Source organism: Oncorhynchus tshawytscha, linkage group LG31 (assembly GCF_018296145.1).
Source record: "Oncorhynchus tshawytscha isolate Ot180627B linkage group LG31, Otsh_v2.0, whole genome shotgun sequence".
In the NCBI taxonomy this organism is placed as follows: domain Eukaryota; kingdom Metazoa; phylum Chordata; class Actinopteri; order Salmoniformes; family Salmonidae; genus Oncorhynchus; species Oncorhynchus tshawytscha.
The window spans coordinates 40,892,276-40,910,840 of NC_056459.1; the positions used below are offsets into that span (position 1 = coordinate 40,892,276).

At 44.8% G+C, this 18,565-nt stretch overlaps 1 protein-coding gene across 1 annotated transcript in view; it reads left to right on the plus strand.

Moving 5' to 3' along the window:
• Positions 1-18,565, plus strand: part of grhl2b (grainyhead-like transcription factor 2b) — a 136,668-nt gene that overhangs the window by 63,765 nt on the left and 54,338 nt on the right. The window contains exons 8-11 of the mRNA XM_042309971.1: positions 1,735-1,829; positions 8,761-8,919; positions 12,589-12,646; positions 17,761-17,900. Of these exons, the coding sequence (XP_042165905.1) occupies positions 1,735-1,829; positions 8,761-8,919; positions 12,589-12,646; positions 17,761-17,900 (452 nt within the window). The remainder of the gene's footprint in view (positions 1-1,734; positions 1,830-8,760; positions 8,920-12,588; positions 12,647-17,760; positions 17,901-18,565) is intronic.

The window sequence follows — 18,565 nt, forward strand, 5'->3', positions numbered from 1 at the left end:
GGGTTTGGGGAGGGTTGGGGTAGAGGGGATAGAGGGGGTTTAGGGGTGGAGAGGTTTTGAGGGTAGAGGGGTTTAGAGTGGTAGTTGAACTGACATGTCCTGGGGTAATAGTGGTAGATGAACTGACATGGCCTAGGGAAATAGTGGTAGATGAACTGACATGTCCTGGGGAAATAGTGGTAGATGAACTGACATGTCCTGGGGTAATAGTGGTAGATGAACTGACATGTCCTGGGGAAATAGTGGTAGATGAACTGACATGTCCTGGGGTAATAGTGGTAGATGAACTGACATGTCCTGGGGTAATAGTGGTAGATGAACTGACATGTCCTGGGGTAATAGTGGTAGATTAACTGACATGTCCTGGGGTAATAGTGGTAGATGAACTGACATGTCCTGGGGTAATAGTGGTAGATGAAATAAGAATAGCCTCCTGTATTTACCAGTGCTTTGTTTTGAAACCAGGGAGTTTGTTTACATTGCCAGATAGGAGATATCAAGAACTTGCTGTTTGATACCACAGAGTTCCTAATCAGCCTGAACAATGGCTTCCTGTTTTAGCTGATAACAACTTTATCATATTGGCCTGTGCATATGTTTATAGTGGTTTCAGATAGAGTTGGTGTGGGGTTTTCTGCGATAGCCACTTGTTGTTTTAATAAAAGAAAACCACTTGTCAAATTTGAACTAACAAGACCTACTGTTGAAGTCAGAAGTTTACACACACTTAGGTTGGAGTCATTAAAACTCATTTTTCAACCACTCCACAAATTTCTTGTTGACAAACTATAGTTTTGGCAAGTCAGTTAGGAGATCTACTTTGTGCATGACACAAGTCATTTTTCCAACAATTATTTACAGAGAGATTATTTCATTTATAATTCACTGTTTCACAATTTCAGTGGGTCAGACGTTTACATACACAGCTTGGAAAATTACTTACTTATGACTTCAACTGTAGATATGTTTGATAGTGTTGAATAATATTTTTCCTCCACCATTTATATATTCATCCTGCATTTCTTCTCATTGACACTCAAAACTTCAGCTGGGTGGAAGGTTGAGCATGTGTTGTGAGAATTAATCCCATCTGACCTTCCATTCTTTCCCTCCTCTCATCCTTCCTTCCCTTCATCCCCCTTCCCTCCTTCCCTCCTTCTCTCCTTCCCTCCTTCTCTAAATCCCTGTGTCCTTCCTTTCTTCCCTCCTCTCATCTCTCCTTCCCTCCAAATCCCTCCATCCCTCCTTCCCTCCTTCCCTCCTTCTTCCCTCCTCTCCCTCCATCTCTCCTTCCCTCCATCCCTCCTTCCTTCCATCCCTCCTTCCCTCCTTCTCTCCTTCCCTCCTTCCCTCCATCCCTCCTTCCCTCCTTCCTCATCCCTCCTTCCCTCCCTTCCATCCTCCATCCCTCTCCTTCCCTCCATCCCTTCCTCTTTCCTTCCATCCCTCCTTTTCCCTCCTTCTTCCCTCCTTCCTCCTTCCCTCCATCCCTCCTTCCCTCCTTCCCTCCTTCCCTCCATCCCTCCTTCCCTCCATCCCTCCATCCCTCCTTCCCTTCTTTCCTCCCTTCTCCTCCTTCCCTCCTTCCCTCCATCCCTCCATCCCTCCTTCCCTCCATCCCTCCTTCCCTTCTTCTCTCCTTCTCTACATCCCTCCTTCCCTCCATCCCTCCTTCCTCCCTTCCCTCCTTCTCTCCTTCCCTCCTTCCTTCCCTACATCCCTCCTACCCTCCAGCGGACTATAAGGAGAGCTTCAACACCATCGGTAACATTGAGGAGATAGCCTACAACGCTGTCTCCTTCACCTGGGATGTGAACGAAGAGGCCAAGGTAAAAACAACATGGGCAGCGTAGAGTATTTGAGGTTTAAAATGAGTTCTGAAGTTTGTAATTTTCATATAGAAATTTCTGACTTGATTTAAAAAACATAAAAATCTGTGTGTGTTACTAGAACGTGTCATTGTGTGTGTTATTATAACATGTCATTGTGTGTGTTATTATAACATGTCATTGTGTGTGTTATTACAACGTGTCATTGTGTGTGGATTTTTGTATTATGCTAATTCGATTTCCGCTGGGGCACGACCATCGACCTCTACAATCTAGACCAGGTCCAAGGAGTAAAGTGTGACAATTAACCTACAATACAATATCACCGTACCCACAGTGTAACGGTTCTCTTTTGGTGAAGGAGAGTCGGACCAAAATGCGGCGTGTAGATTGCGATCCATGTTTAATCAACAAACGTAAAACACAAATCAATACAAAAACTACAAAAAACAACAAACGTGGAAACGTAACGAAAACCGAAACAGCCCTATCTGGTGAAAACACAGAGACAGGAACAATCACCCACAAACACACAGTGAAACCCAGGCTACCTAAATATGGTTCCCAATCAGAGACAATGACTAACACCTGCCTCTGATTGAGAACCATATCAGGCCAGACATAGACATAGACAAACTAGACATGAAACATAGAATGCCCACTCAGCTCACACCCTGACCAACCAAAACATAGAAATATACAAAATAAACTATGGTCAGGGTGTGACAGTACCCCCCCCCCCCAAGGTGTGGACTCCGGCCGCAAAACCTGAACTTATAGGGGAGGGTCTGGGTGGGCATCTGTCCGCGGTGGTGGCTCTGGTGCTGGACGTGGCCCCCACTTCACCGTAGTCTTCCTCCACCTTGTCCGCTTCCGTGACCTCCTAGCCACGGCAACCCTACTTAATAACACGGGACAGAGGGGCAGCTCGGGACAGAGGGGCAGCTCGGGACAGAGGGGCAGCTCGGGACAGAGGGGCAGCTCGGGACAGAGGGGCAGCTCGGGACAGAAGGGCAGCTCGGGACAAAGGGGCAGCTCGGGACAAAGGGGCTCTTCAGACTCCGACAGCACAGGAGAGGAGGAAGGCTCTGGCAGATCCTGGCTGACTGGCGGATCTGGAAGGGTCTGGCAGACTGGCGGATCTGGAAGAGTCTGGCAGACTGGCAGATCTAGAAGAGTCTGGCTGACTGGCGGATCCTGGCTGACTGGCAGATCTGGAAGAGTCTGGCTGACTGGCGGATCCTGGCTGACTGGCAGTTCTGGCAGATCCTGGCTGACTGGCGGATCCTGGCAGACTGGTGGATCCTGGCAGACTGGCGGATCATGGCTGGCTGGCGGATCTAACTGATCCTGGCAGACTGGCGGCACTTGCGGCGCTGGACAGACTGGCGGCACTGGGCAGACTGGCGGCACTGGCGGCGCTGTGCAGACTGGCGGCACTGGAAGAGTCTGGTTGACTGGCGGATCTGGACGAGTCTGGTTGACTGGCAGATCTGGAAGAGTCTGGTTGACTGGCAGATCTGGAAGAGTCTGGTTGACTGGCAGATCTGGAAGAGTCTGGATGACTGGCAGATCTGGAAGAGTCTGGCTGACTGGCGGATCATGGCAGACTGACTGATCTGGCTGCTCCATGCTGACTGGCGGCTCTGGCTGCTCCACGCTGACTGGCGGCTCTGGCTGCTCCATGCAGACTGTCAGCTCCGTGCAGACTTGCAGCTCCTTGCAGACTGGCAGCTCCGGCTGCTCCATGCAGACTGACAGCTCTGGCTGTTCCATGAAGACTGACAGCTCTGGCTGCTCCATGCAGACTGACAGCTCTGGCTGCTCCATGCAGACTGACATCTCTGGCTGCTCCATGCAGACTGGCAGCTCTGGCTGCTCCATGCAGACTGGCAGCTCTGGCTGCTCCATGCAGACTGACAGCTCTGGCTGCGCTAAACAGGCAGGAGACTCCGGCAACGCTGTAGAGGCGGAAGGCTCTGGTAGCGCTGAACAGGCGGGAGACTCCGACAGCGCAGGAGAGGAGGAAGGCTCTGGCAGCGCTGGAGAGGCGAGGCGCACTGTAGGCCTGATGCGTGGTGCTGGCACTGGTGGTACTGGACCGAGAACACGCACAGGAAGCCTGGTGCGGGGAGCTGCTACCGGAGGGCTGGGCTGTGGAGATGGTACTGGATAGATCGGACCATGCAGGCGCACTGGAGCTCTTGAGCACCGAGCCTGCCCAACCTTACCTGGAGGTGGAATAGCCCGCACTGGGCTATGCAGGCGAACCGGAGACACCGATCGCAAGGCTGGTGCCATGTAAGCCGGCCCAAGGAGACGCACTGGGGACCAGATGCGTAGAGCCGGCTTCATGGCATTTGGCTCGACGCTCAATCTAGCCCGGCCGATACGCGGAGCTGGAATATACTGCACCGGGCTATGCACCCGCACTGGGGACACCGTGCGCACCACTGCATAACACGGTGCCTGCCCGGTCTCTCTAGCCCCCCGGTAAGCACAGGGAGTTTGCGCAGGCCACCTACCTGGCGTAGCCCTACTCCCTGTGAGCCCCCCCCCAATACATTTTTGGGGCTGACTCTCTGGCTTCCTTGCCAACCGTGTTCCCTAATATCGCCGGCTCCTCTCTCCGGCTGCCTCTGCTCTCCTCGCTGCCTCCACCTGTTCCCATGGAAGGCGATCCCTTCCCGCCAGGATCTCCTCCCATGTATAGCAACCCTTGCCATCCAATATATCGTCCCATGTCCAATCCTCATTGCGCTGCTGTTGCTGCCTTTGTTGCTTCTCCTGTGGCTCCTGCCTGTTGACACGCCGCTTGGTCCTGTTGCGGTGGGTGATTCTGTAACGGTTCTCTTTTGGTGAAGGAGAGTCGGACCAAAATGCGGCGTGTAGATTGCGATCCATGTTTAATCAACAAACGTAAAACACAAATCAATACAAAAACTACAAAAAACAACAAACGTGGAAACGTAACGAAAACCGAAACAGCCCTATCTGGTGAAAACACAGAGACAGGAACAATCACCCACAAACACACAGTGAAACCCAGGCTACCTAAATATGGTTCCCAATCAGAGACAATGACTAACACCTGCCTCTGATTGAGAACCATATCAGGCCAGACATAGAAATAGACAAACTAGACATGAAACATAGAATGCCCACTCAGCTCACACCCTGACCAACCAAAACATAGAAATATACAAAGTAAACTATGGTCAGGGTGTGACACACAGTCCCCAAAGTCCACACACACATAGTCCACACAGTCCCCAAAGGCCCCACAGTCCACCAGTCCACACAGTCCACCCACAAATATCCCCACAATCCCCAGAGTCCACACACACATAGTCCACACATATACTGTCCACAGTCCCCACAGTCCCCACATAGACCCCACAGTCCCCACATAGTCCCCAAAGTCTCCACAGTCCTCGCAGTTCCATGGTCCACACAGTCCCCACAGTCCCATGGTCCCCACAGTCCCCACAGTCCCCAACATAGTCCCCCATTGTCCACATATAGTCCCTACAGCCCCATATTCCCCACAGTCCTCACAGTCCCATGGTCCCCACATAGTCCCCACAGTCCCATGGTCCCCACATTGTCCCCACAGTCCCATAGTCCCCACATAGTCCCCACAGTCCCATTGTCCCCACAGTCCTCCACAGTCCCATGTTCCCCACAGTCCACACAGTCCCCACATTCCCATGGTCCCCACAGTCCCCACAGTCCCACAGTCCCATGGTCCCCACAGTCCCCACAGTCCCCACAGTCCCACAGTCCCCACATAGTCCCCACACAGTCCCCAACATAGTCCCCCATTGTCCCCACATAGCCCCCACAGTCCCATGGTCCCCACATAGTCCCCACAGTCCCATAGTCCCCACAGTCCCCACAGTCCCCACAGTCCCCACAGTCCCATGGTCCCCACATAGTCCCCACAGTCCCATAGTCCCAACATAGTCCCCACAGTCCCATAGTTTCCACAGTCCCATGGTCCCCACAGTCAACACAGTCCCATGGTCCCCACATTGTCCTCATGGTCCCCACAGTCCCGCGGTCCCCACACAGTCCCCATAGTCCCCACAGTCCCCCCAGTCTCATGGTCCCCACACAGTCCCCACAGTCCCCACATAGTCCCCACAGTCCACACACACATAGTCCCCATCCACACCCACAACTCTGTTTGTTTTGCCCTCTCTTCTATGAAGCTACACCAAATGACCAAAAGTATGTGGACACCTGCTAGTTGAACATCTCATTCCAAAATCATGGGCATTAATATGGAGTTGGTCCCCTCTTTGCTGCTATAACAGCCTCCACTCTTCTGGGAAGGCATTAATATGGAGTTGGTCCCCCCTTTGCAGCTATAACAGCCTCCACTCTTCTGGGAAGGCTTTCCACTAAATGTTGGAACATTGCTGCTGGGACTTGCTTCCACTAAGCCCCAAGAGCATTAGTGAGGTCGGGCACTGATGTTGGGTGATTAGGCCTGGCTCGCAGTCAGCATTGCAATTCATCCCAAAGGTGTTCGATGCGGTTGTGGTCAGGGCTCTGTGCAGACCTGTCAAGTTCATCCACACCGTTCTTGACAAACCAATTCTGTATGGACCTTGCTTTGTGCACGGGGCATTGCCATGCTGAAACAGGAAAGGGCCTTCCCCAAACTGTTGCCACAAAGTTGGAAGCACAGAACTGTCTAGAATGTCATTGTATGCTGTAGCATTATGTTTTCCTTTCACTGGAACTAAGGGGCTTAGTCCTACCCATGAAAAACAGCCCAGACCATTATTCCTCCTCCTTCACCAAACTTTACAGTTGGCTATATGCCTTCGGGCAGGTAGCGTTCTCCTGGCATCTGCCAAACCCAGATTCGTCCATTGGATTGCCAGATGGTAAAGGATGATTCATCATTCCAGAGAACGCAAAGGCAGCGAGATTTACACCACTTCAGCCGACGTGATGATCTTAGGCTTGTGTGCGGCTGCTTGGCCATGGAAACCCATTTCATGAAGCTCCCGACGAACAGTTATTGTGCTGACGTTGCATCCAGAGACAGTTTGGAACTCGGTAGTGAGTGTTGCGACCAGGCCAGACTATTTTTACGCCTTATGCGCTAAACACTCAGCGGCCCCGTTCTATGAGCTTGTGTGGCCTTCCACTTCGTGGCTGAGCTGTTGTTCTCCTAGACATTTCCACTTCACAATAACAGCCCTTACAGTTGTCCAGAGCAGCTCTAGCAGGGCAGAAATTTGACAATCTAACAATGCTGGAAAGGTGGCATCGTATGACGGTTCCACGTTGAAAGTCACTGAGCTCTTCAGTGAGGCCATTCTACTGCTAATATTTGTCTATGAAGATTGCATGCCTGTGTACTCGATTTTAATCACCTGTCAGCAATGGGTGTGGCTTAAAATAGTCGAATCCACTCATTTGAAGGGGTGTCCACATACATTTGTATATATAGTGTAGGTACACACAGACACACATGTTCAACGTAAGTGTAGGGAGCCTGCAGCAACACTGACCCAGTCTGTCTGTCTGTCTGTCTGTCTCTCTCTCTCTCTCTCTCTCTCTCTCTCTCTCTCTCGCTCTCTCTCTCTCTCGTTCAGTCTCTCTCTCTCTCATGCTTTCTCTCTCTCTCTCTCTCTTGCACTCTCTCTCTCACGCTTTCTCTCTCTCTCTCTCCTCTCTCTCGCTCTCTCTCTCAAACTGTCTCTCTCTCTCTCTCTCTCTCTCTCTCTCTCTCTCTCTCTCTCTCTGGTAGCTCTGCTTTGCTTTCCCAGTTATCCTTGTTTATATGTTTGGCTCCACCATTGCAGTAATACAGTACTGTAAGGCCATTGTAATCACAAGGCTCTGGATAAAGAACCTGCTGGAAGAAATCCAAGCCAGGTCAACTCTCTGAACTAATATTTACTCTCCTCTCTGATGGGGTGCTGTCATGTGGAATAGCCTATTGAGGTTCAGCAACCCCACATCCCAAGAATAAACCAGTTTTCCTTGATAGTAGTACTGTAACCCTCTGATTCAAAGATGTTCATAGTCCCAAGCCTCCACAAAGTCTTTCTTCTTTGTTTTAGTACATGGTTGAAGTATTATGGGACCACTGTACCTGAAACACTCCCAATTAGTTGTATTTCCTGATAACTATCTTCCTGTGCTCTCTTAACCCCAGCCATTCCTAGGTGTAATGGGTTGATGTGTTATAGGAAGTGAACCACTGCTCCTGGAGCTCCTCCAGACGACCTCCAGCACCCATAGTTTTGCTTCACAGATCAAGAGGCCTTTAAAAGGCCTATTAATACAGAGGTTTTAGCTTCTATTGGCCCACTCTGGCTGCCAAGGCCTGTTACTACAGAGGTTATAGCCTCTATTCACATAAACCTAATACACTGTCTGGGGGGGGGGGGCAAATAACACATGATGGTTCAGGGAGTACTGTTGTGAGAGAAAAGAAAACAGGACCGATTTAGTAGTCTAAAATGTAAAAAGAAGAAACATTTGAGTTTATTCTATTTTCTCTGTGGTATGCTGTGGCCCTGGGGCAGACATAATGTTGCGACCATGGCTTGTCTCAGCACATCCCAGCTCTGTTATGCTCTGTTCTGTGTCTTCCTTATTGGAGAAAAGCCTTACTAACACAGATTGGCTAACTTGTATGAGACACCACAGCCATTGAACAGTAGGAGCTGGCCCTATTCTTACGTAACAACATGTAATAAAATGCTTCCCACGCTTTGTACAGTTTGATATTTAGTCAATATGAATATGCTGTTGTATTTGGAAGATATGCCAACTGAGATATAGGTTTTATTGACTGAGTAGTTTGTCTGGTTCTAGCTGAATAGAACTGACTGCCACTGCTCTGTCTCTGATTGGTCAGTTTGCAGGAATCTAATTTGTTCTGTCCCTCTGATTTGGTTAGATCTTTATCACAGTGAACTGTCTAAGTACAGACTTCTCGTCTCAGAAGGGGGTGAAGGGTCTTCCTCTGATGATCCAGATTGACACATACAGTTACAACAACCGCAGCAACAAGCCACTCCACAGAGCCTACTCTCAGATCAAGGTCTTCTGTGACAAGGTGAGTTTCTCTCTCTGACCTCTGATCTCTAGCTCCGTCATGACCCACTTCACTAATTAACTTTTAGTCCTGAAGAGTTGCTTTTCGATCTTCAGATATCCTCCTTGCCCTATGATTCATCCTCCCCTATACTGTTAGAATCTCAGAATACATCCCAGAGTTTCTGACTCTCTGCATCCTCCTGGTGGCTTCGGCATGTTAAACAATCAACTAGAATTGCAATCTTTTCTCACAGAGTCTGGTGAGACTAGTTTCAAACTGTAATAATTATCATCAGTGCTGTTGGATGTGAAGCTGCATCACAGATCCATCCATCCACTCATGTATTTATTAATCCATCCATCTATTAGTTAATTTATTAATCAATACATCCATCCACTCATTAATTTATTAAATCATCCATCCACTCATTCATTTATTATTCCATTCATCCACTTATTCATTTATTAATCCATCCATCCATCCATCCACTTATTCATTTATTAATCCATCCATCCACTTATTCATTTATTAATCCATCCATCCATCCACTTATTCATTTATTAATCCATCCATCCACTTATTCATTTATTAATAGATCCATCCACACATTCATTAAAAAAAAATATAACCTTTATTTAAATAGACAAGTCAGTTAAAATCAAATTATTATTTACATTGATGGCCTACACCGGCCAAACCCAGACAATGCTGGGCCACTCATTAATTTATTAATCTCCATCCATCCATCCACTCATTAATTTATTAATCCATCCATCCATCTACTCACTAATTTATTAATCCAGCCATCATCCACTCGTTCATTTATTGATTCATCCATCCACACATTCATTTATTAATCCATCCATCCACTTATTCATTTATTAATCCATCCATCCACTTATTCATTTATTAATTCATACATCCACACATTCATTTATTCATCCATCCACCCACTTATTCATTTATTAATCCATCCATCCACTTATTCATTTATTAATCCATCCATCCACTTATTCATTTATTAATCCATCCATCCATTTATTCATTTATTAATCCATCCATCCACTTATTCATTTATTAATCCATCCATCCACGCATTCATTTATTAATTATCCATCCATCCACTTATTCATTTATTAATCCATCCATCCACTTATTCATTTATTAATCCATCCATCCACTTATTCATTTATTAATCCATCCATCCACTTATTCATTTATTAATCCATCCATCCACTTATTCATTTATTAATCCATCCATCCATCCACGCATTCATTTATTAATTATCCATCCATCCACTTATTCATTTATTAATCCATCCATCCACTTATTCATTTATTAATCCATCCATCCACTTATTCATTTATTAATCCATCCATCCACTTATTCATTTATTAATCCATCCATCCACTTATTCATTTATTAATCCATCCATCCACTTATTCATTTATTAATCCATCCATCCACTTATTCATTTTTTCATCCATCCATCCACTTATTCATTTTTTCATCCATCCATCCACTTATTCATTTATTAATCCATCCATCCACTTATTCATTTATTAATCCATCCATCCACGCATTCATTTATTAATCCATCCATCCACGCATTCATTTTTTTTTATGTAACCTTTATTTAAATAGACAAGTCAGTTAAAATCAAATTCTTATTTAGATTGATGGCCTACACTGGCCAAACCCAGACAACACTGGGCCACTCATTAATTTATTAATCTCCATCCATCCATCCATCCACTCATTAATTTATCAATCCATCCATCCATCTACTCACTAATTTATTAATCCATCCATCATCCACTCATTCATTTATTGATCCATCCATCATCCACTCAACCCATTTATTAATCCATCCACTCATTCATTTATTTATTCATCCATCCATCCACTCATTCATTTAATAATCCATCCATTCATCCACACATTCATTTATTCATCCATCCATTGATCCACTCATTCATTTATTGATCCATCCATTGATCCACTCATTCATTTATTGATCCATCCATTCATACACTCATTAATTTAACAAACCATTCACTCATTAATTTATTAATCCATCCATCCATCCATCCACTCATTCAATTATTAATCCATCCATCATCCAGTCATCCATTTATTCATCCATCTATCCACTCATTCATTTATTAATCCATCCATCCATCCACTCATTCATTTATTAATCCATCCATCCATCCACTCATTGGTTTATTGATCGATCCAATCATAATTTTATTCATTTGGGAATCCATCCACCCATTCATGTATTCATCCATCATCAACCAACCACTCATTCATTTATTAATTCATCCCTCCATCCATCTATTCATTTATTTATTAATCCATCCATCCATCCACTCATTCATTTAATAATCCATCCATCCATCGACTCATTCATATATTAATCCATTATCCATATTTTAATTTATTTGTTAATCAATCAATCCATCTTCTCATTCATTTATTCATCCATCCATCCATCCACTTATTCATTTATTAATCCATCCATCCACTTATTCATTTTTTAATCCATCCATCCATCCACTTATTCATTTATTTATCCATCCATCCACTCGTTCATTTATTAATCCATCCATCCACTTATTCATTTATTAATCCACCCATCCATCCACTCATTCATAAATTATTCCATCGATACATCCACTCACTCATATTTATCCATCCGCTTCTTCATTCATATATTATTCCGTCCATCCACTCATTCATATATTAATTCATCGTCCCATCCATCCATACATACTGTCACGTTCTGACCTTTTGTCATACATACTGTCACGTTCTGAGCCGCCACCGAGGACAGACACCCACCCAGACCCTCCCCTATAGGTTCAGGTTTTCCACCTTGGGGGGAGGGAGGGGGGGTTAGTTATTTTGTTATATCTTTGTTTTAATATGGTCAGGGCTTGAGTTGTGTGGGTGGTCTATGTTCCATTTTCTATGTTGTGTTTGCGTTTGGCCTGGTATGGTTCTCAATCAGAGGCGGGTGTCGTTAGTTGTCTCTGATTGAGAATCATACTTAGGTATCCTTTTCCCACTTGTGTTGCGTGGGTGTTTATTTTCTGTTCTGTGTTAGTATTTCACCGTTCAGGACTGTTTTTGTTTCGTTCTCGTGTTTTGTTGGTTTTGTTCGAGTATTCGTTTTGATTAAAAGAGAATATGAATACTTATCACGCTGGTCACCTTGGTCCTCCTCTCTCTCTCCCAACGACAAACGTTACACATACATCCAGTCATTATTTTTTTTAAACCATCCATCCATTCAAAAATGTATTTATTAATTCATCCATCCATTCATTCATTTACCAATCCATCCATCCTTCCATCACTTATTCATTTAATAATCCATTCTTCCACTCATTAATTTATACATCTTCTCATTCATTTATAAATACATACATACATACATCCGTCCACCCATTCATTTTTTTATCCATCCATCCGTCAATTTATTTATTGGTTAATCCAACCATCCGTTCACTCATTCATTTATTAATCCCTCCATCTATCCACATATTAATTTATCCATCCAACCAACCACTCATTAATTTTTTAATCCATCCATCCATCCACATTTTAATTTATTCATCCATCCACTCATTCATTTAATAATCCAGCCATCCAATCATTAATATGTTTGTGTGTTCCAGGGAGCTGAGAGGAAGATCAGAGATGAGGAAAGGAAACAGAACCGCAGGAAGACTAAAGGTTAGACACTAAATTACCTGTACAGTTACCTACAACTTTACCTAGACTAGTACCTACAATTTTAACTACAACTATACCTACAACTTTACATACACTATAACCTGTACAGTTACCTACAACTTTACCTACAATGTTACCTGTACTGTTACCTGTACTGTTACCTACACTGTTACCTGTACTGTTACCTAAAACTTTGCCTACTCTGTTACCTGTAATGTTACCTGTACAGTTACCTACACTGTTACCTGTACTGTTACCTACAACTTAACCTACACTATTACCTGTACTGTTACCTGTACTGTTAAATGTACTGTTACCTGTATTGTTACCTGTATTGTTACCTGTACTGTTACCTGTACTGTTATCTGTACTGTTACCTGTATTGTTACCTGTACTGTTACCTGTACTGTTATCTGTACTGTTATCTGTACTGTTACCTGTATTGTTACCTGTATTGTTACCTGTACTGTTACCTGTACTGTTACCTATAATATTACCTGTACTGTTACCTGTACTGTTAACTACAACGTGTTACCTGTACTGTTACCTGTAAATCAAATCAAATCAAATCAAATCACATCAAATCAAATTTTATTTGTCACATACACATGGTTAGCAGATGTTAATGCGAGTGTAGCGAAATGCTTGTGCTTCTAGTTCCGACAATGCAGTAATAACCAAGAAGTAATCTAACTAACAATTCCAAAACTACTGTCTTATACACAGTGTAAGGGGATAAAGAATATGTACATAAGGATATATGAATGAGTGATGGTACAGAGCAGCATAGGCAAGATACAGTAGCTGATATTGAGTACAGTATATACATATGAGATGAGTATGTAAACAAAGTGGCATAGTTAAAGTGGCTAGTGATACATGTATTACATAAGGATGCAGTCGATGATATAGAGTACAGTATATACGTATGCATATGAGATGAATAATGTAGGGTATGTAAACATTATATAAGGTAGCATTGTTTAAAGTGGCTAGTGATATATTTACATCATTTCCCATCAATTCCCATTATTAAAGTGGCTGGAGTTGAGTCAGTGTCAGTGTGTTGGCAGCAGCCACTCAATGTTAGTGGTGGCTGTTTAACAGTCTGATGGCCTTGAGATAGAAGCTGTTTTTCAGTCTCTCGGTCCCAGCTTTGATGCACCTGTACTGACCTCGCCTTCTGGATGATAGCGGGGTGAACAGGCAGTGGCTCGGGTGGTTGATGTCCTTGATGATTTTTATGGCCTTTCTGTAACATCGGGTGGTGTAGGTGTCCTGGAGGGCAGGTAGTTTGCCCCCAGTGATGCGTTGTGCAGACCTCACCACCCTCTGGAGAGCCTTACGGTTGTGGGCGGAGCAGTTGCCGTACCAGGCGGTGATACAGCCCGACAGGATGCTCTCGATTGTGCATCTGTAGAAGTTTGTGAGTGCTTTTGGTGACAAGCCGAATTTCTTCAGCCTCCTGAGGTTGAAGAGGCACTGCTGCACCTTCTTCACGATGCTGTCTGTGTGAGTGGACCAATTCAGTTTGTCTGTGATGTGTATGCCGAGGAACTTAAAACTTGCTCCCCTCTCCACTACTGTTCCATCGATGTGGATAGGGGGGTGTTCCCTCTGCTGTTTCCTGAAGTCCACAATCATCTCCTTAGTTTTGTTGACGTTGAGTGTGAGGTTATTTTCCTGACACCACACTCCAAGGGCCCTCACCTCCTCCCTGTAGGCCGTCTCGCCGTTGTTGGTAATCAAGCCTACCACTGTTGTGTCGTCCGCAAACTTGATGATTGAGTTGGAGGCGTGCGTGGCCACGCAGTCGTGGGTGAACAGGGAGTACAGGAGAGGGCTCAGAACGCACCCTTGTGGGGCCCCAGTGTTGAGGATCAGCGGAGAGGAGATGTTGTTGCCTACCTTCACCACCTGGGGGCGGCCCGTCAGGAAGTCCAGTACCCAGTTGCACAGGGCGGGGTCGGGACCCAGGGTCTCGAGCTTGATGACGAGCTTGGAGGGTACTATGGTGTTGAATGCCGAGCTGTAGTCGATTAACAGCATTCTCACATAGGTATTCCTCTTGTCCAGATGGGTTAGGGCAGTGTGCAGTGTGGTTGAGATTGCAACGTCTGTGGACCTATTTGGGCGGTAAGCAAATTGGAGTGGGTCTAGGGTGTCAGGTAGGGTGGAGGTGATATGGTCCTTGACTAGTCTCTCAAAGCACTTCATGATGACGGATGTGAGTGCTACGGGCGGTAGTCGTTTAGCTCAGTTACCTTAGCTTTCTTGGGAACAGGAACAATGGTGGCCCTCTTGAAGCATGTGGGAACAGCAGACTGGTATAGGGATTGATTGAATATGTCCGTAAACACACCGGCCAGCTGGTCTGCGCATGCTCTGAGGGCGCGGCTGGGGATGCCGTCTGGGCCTGCAGCCTTGCGAGGGTTAACACGTTTAAATGTCTTACTCACCTCGGCTGCAGTGAAGGAGAGACCGCATGTTTTCATTGCAGGCCGTGTCAGTGGCACTGTATTGTCCTCAAAGCGGGCAAAAAGTTATTTAGTCTGCCTGGGAGCAAGACATCCTGGTCCGTGACTGGGCTGGATTTCTTCCTGTAGTCCGTGATTGACTGTAGACCCTGCCACATGCCTCTTGTGTCTGAGCCGTTGAATTGAGATTCAACTTTGTCTCTGTACTGACGCTTAGCTTGTTTAATAGCCTTGCGGAGGGAATAGCTGCACTGTTTGTATTCAGTCATGTTACCAGACACCTTGCCCTGATTAAAAGCAGTGGTTCGCGCTTTCAGTTTCACACAAATGCTGCCATCAATCCACGGTTTCTGGTTAGGGAATGTTTTAAACGTTGCTATGGGAACGACATCTTCAACGCACGTTCTAATGAACTCGCACACCGAATCACCGTATTCGTCAATGTTGTTATTTGACGCAATACGAAACATCTCCCAGTCCACGTGATGGAGGCAGTCTTGGAGTGTGGAGTCAGCTTGGTCAGACCAGCGTTGAACAGACCTCAGTGTGGGAGCCTCTTGTTTTAGTTTCTGTCTGTAGGCAGGGATCAACAAAATGGAGTCGTGGTCAGCTTTACCGAAAGGGGGGCGGGGCAGGGCCTTATATGTCGGTAAAGTTGCAGGTAACTGTTAACTACACCGTCTGGACAAGAGGAATACTGTTAACTACACTGTTATCTGTACTGTTCCTGTATTGTTACCTGTAATGTTACCTGTACTGTTACCTACACTGCTACCTGTACTGTTCCTGTATTGTTACCTGTACTCTTACCTGTACTGTTACCTACAAATTTACCTACACTGTTACTGGTTTTGTTACCTGTTACCTGTATTGTTACCTGTACTGTTACCTGCACTGTTACCTGTACTGTTACCTGTATTGTTCCCTGTGCTGTTACCTACACTGTTACCTACACTGTTACCTGTATTGTTATCTGTACTGTTACCTGTACTGTTACCTGCACTTTTACATGTACTATTACCTGCACTGTTACCTGTATTGTTACCTGTACTGTTATCTGTACTGTTACCTACACTGTTACCTGTACTGTTCTTGTATTGTTACTTGTAATGTTACCTGTACTTCCTGTATTGTTACCTGTACTGTTACCTGTACTGTGTTACCTGCACTGTTACCTGTATTGTTACCTGTACTGTTACCTGTATTGTTACCTGTACTGTTACCTGTATTGTTACCTGTACTGTTCCTGTATTGTTACCTGTACTGTTACCTGTATTGTTACCTGTACTGTTCCTGTATTGTTACCTGTACTGTTACCTGTATTGTTATCTGTACTGTTCCTGTATTGTTACCTGTACTGTTACCTGTACTGTTACCTGTACTGTTACCTGTACTGTTACCTGTACTGTTACCTGTATTGTTATCTGTACTGTTACCTGTACTGTTACCTGCACTGTTACCTGTACTGTTACCTGTATTGTTACCTGTACTGTTACCTGTACTGTTACCTGTACTGTTACCTGTACTGTTACCTGTACTGTTACCTGTACTGTTACCTACAACTTTCCCTACACTGTTACCTGTAATGTTACCTGTACTGTCTCCTACACTGTTACCTACACGGTTACCTGTACTGTTACCGACAACTTAACCTACAATATTACCTGTACTGTTACCTGTACTGTTAACTGTATTGTTACCTGTACTGCTACCTGTATTGTTACCTTTATTGTTACCTGTATTGTTACCTGTACTGTTACCTGTACTGTTAACTGCACTGTTACCTGTACTGTTACCTGTACTGTTACTTACAACTTTACCTACCCTATTACCTGTGCTGTTACCTGTACTGTTACATGTACTGTTACCTGCACTGTTACCTGTGCTTTTACCTGTACTGTTACCTGTATTGTTACCTGTATTGTTACCTGTATTGTTACCTGTACTGTTACCTGTACTGTTACCTGTACTGTTACCTGTACTGTTACCGACAACTTTAGCTACACTGTTACCTGTACTGTTACCTACAACTTTACCGACACTGTTACCTGTAATGTTACCTGTACTGTATCTTACACTGTTACCTACACTGTTACCTGCATTGTTACCTGTACTGTTACCTGTATTGTTACCTGTATTGTTACCTGAATTTTTACCTGAATTGTTACCTGTATTGTTACCTGTAGTGTTACCTGCACTGTTAATTGTATTGTTACCTGTATTGTTACCTGCACTGTTACCTGTATTGTTACCTGTATTGTTACCTGTATTGTTACCTGCACTGTTACCTGTACTGTTACCTGTACTGTTACCGACAACTTTACCTACACTGTTACCTGTATTGTTACCTGTACTGTTACCTGTAGTGTTACCTGCACTGTTACCTGTATTGTTACCTGTATTGTTACCTGTACTGTTACCTGTATTGTTACCTGTACTGTTACCTGTATATATTTCTAAGTGATTTAAAGTGCCAATCTGCACTTAAAACAATAAGAAAGTGGCCACCCCTCCACTGTTTTTGTAAAATGCTGAGGGATTGGGCTGGAGATGTCCTTGTATGTGTGCTTACACAACACAGGTTTATATTTCCTTTGATGGAAATCCATGTGATCTCACTACTGTTGTGTGTTCCAGGTAAGGATGGAGGGCTAGGGGTGATAACTCTCCCTAAGAAGCCTGACACCACCTACTTCAAGACCATGACTGACTTGGAGGCCCAGCCTGTACTCTTCATCCCTGATGTCCACTTTGGAAACCTGCAGAGGGCTGGACAGGTCAGATACACAGGCACATCGGGAGTGTCTCCCAAATGGTCCCTATACGCTTATAGTGCACTTTTTAGGGAATAGGTTGCCATTTTGGACAGGAATAGGAAAGCTAATCATGTGAACCTTAAAAAATGTTTTTTTAAATATATTTTCAACAACCAACATTAGCCTACAGATGAACTTAATGTGTTAGGCTGCAGTCTGTCAAGGGTCTGCTGTTCCTAAATCTAACATGAATGGTACTGTAGAATCAATGTCTGGCTTAGACTGTGTTTAACCAGAATGCTAGCTAAAATGGCCTTATCTTTCAGTGTCCATTGGAATCTGTAGGTTAGAATATGTCACAACTTCCTTCATCTGTCACATCAGACCTTTGCTGATACGTTATGGGTCTTACGATGCCTTGGTTAACTTATCAACAATCTGATATGGTCTAACGATGCCTTGGTTAACTTATGAAAGATCTGATATGATCTAACGATGCCTTGGTTAACTTATCAATGATCTGATACGGTCTAACGATGCCGTGGTTAACGTATCAATGATCTGATACGTTCTAACGATGCCTTGGTTAACTTATCAACAATCTGATATGGTCTAACGATGCCTTGGTTAACTTATCAATGATCTGATTTGGTCTAACGATGCCTTGGTTAACTTATCAACAATCT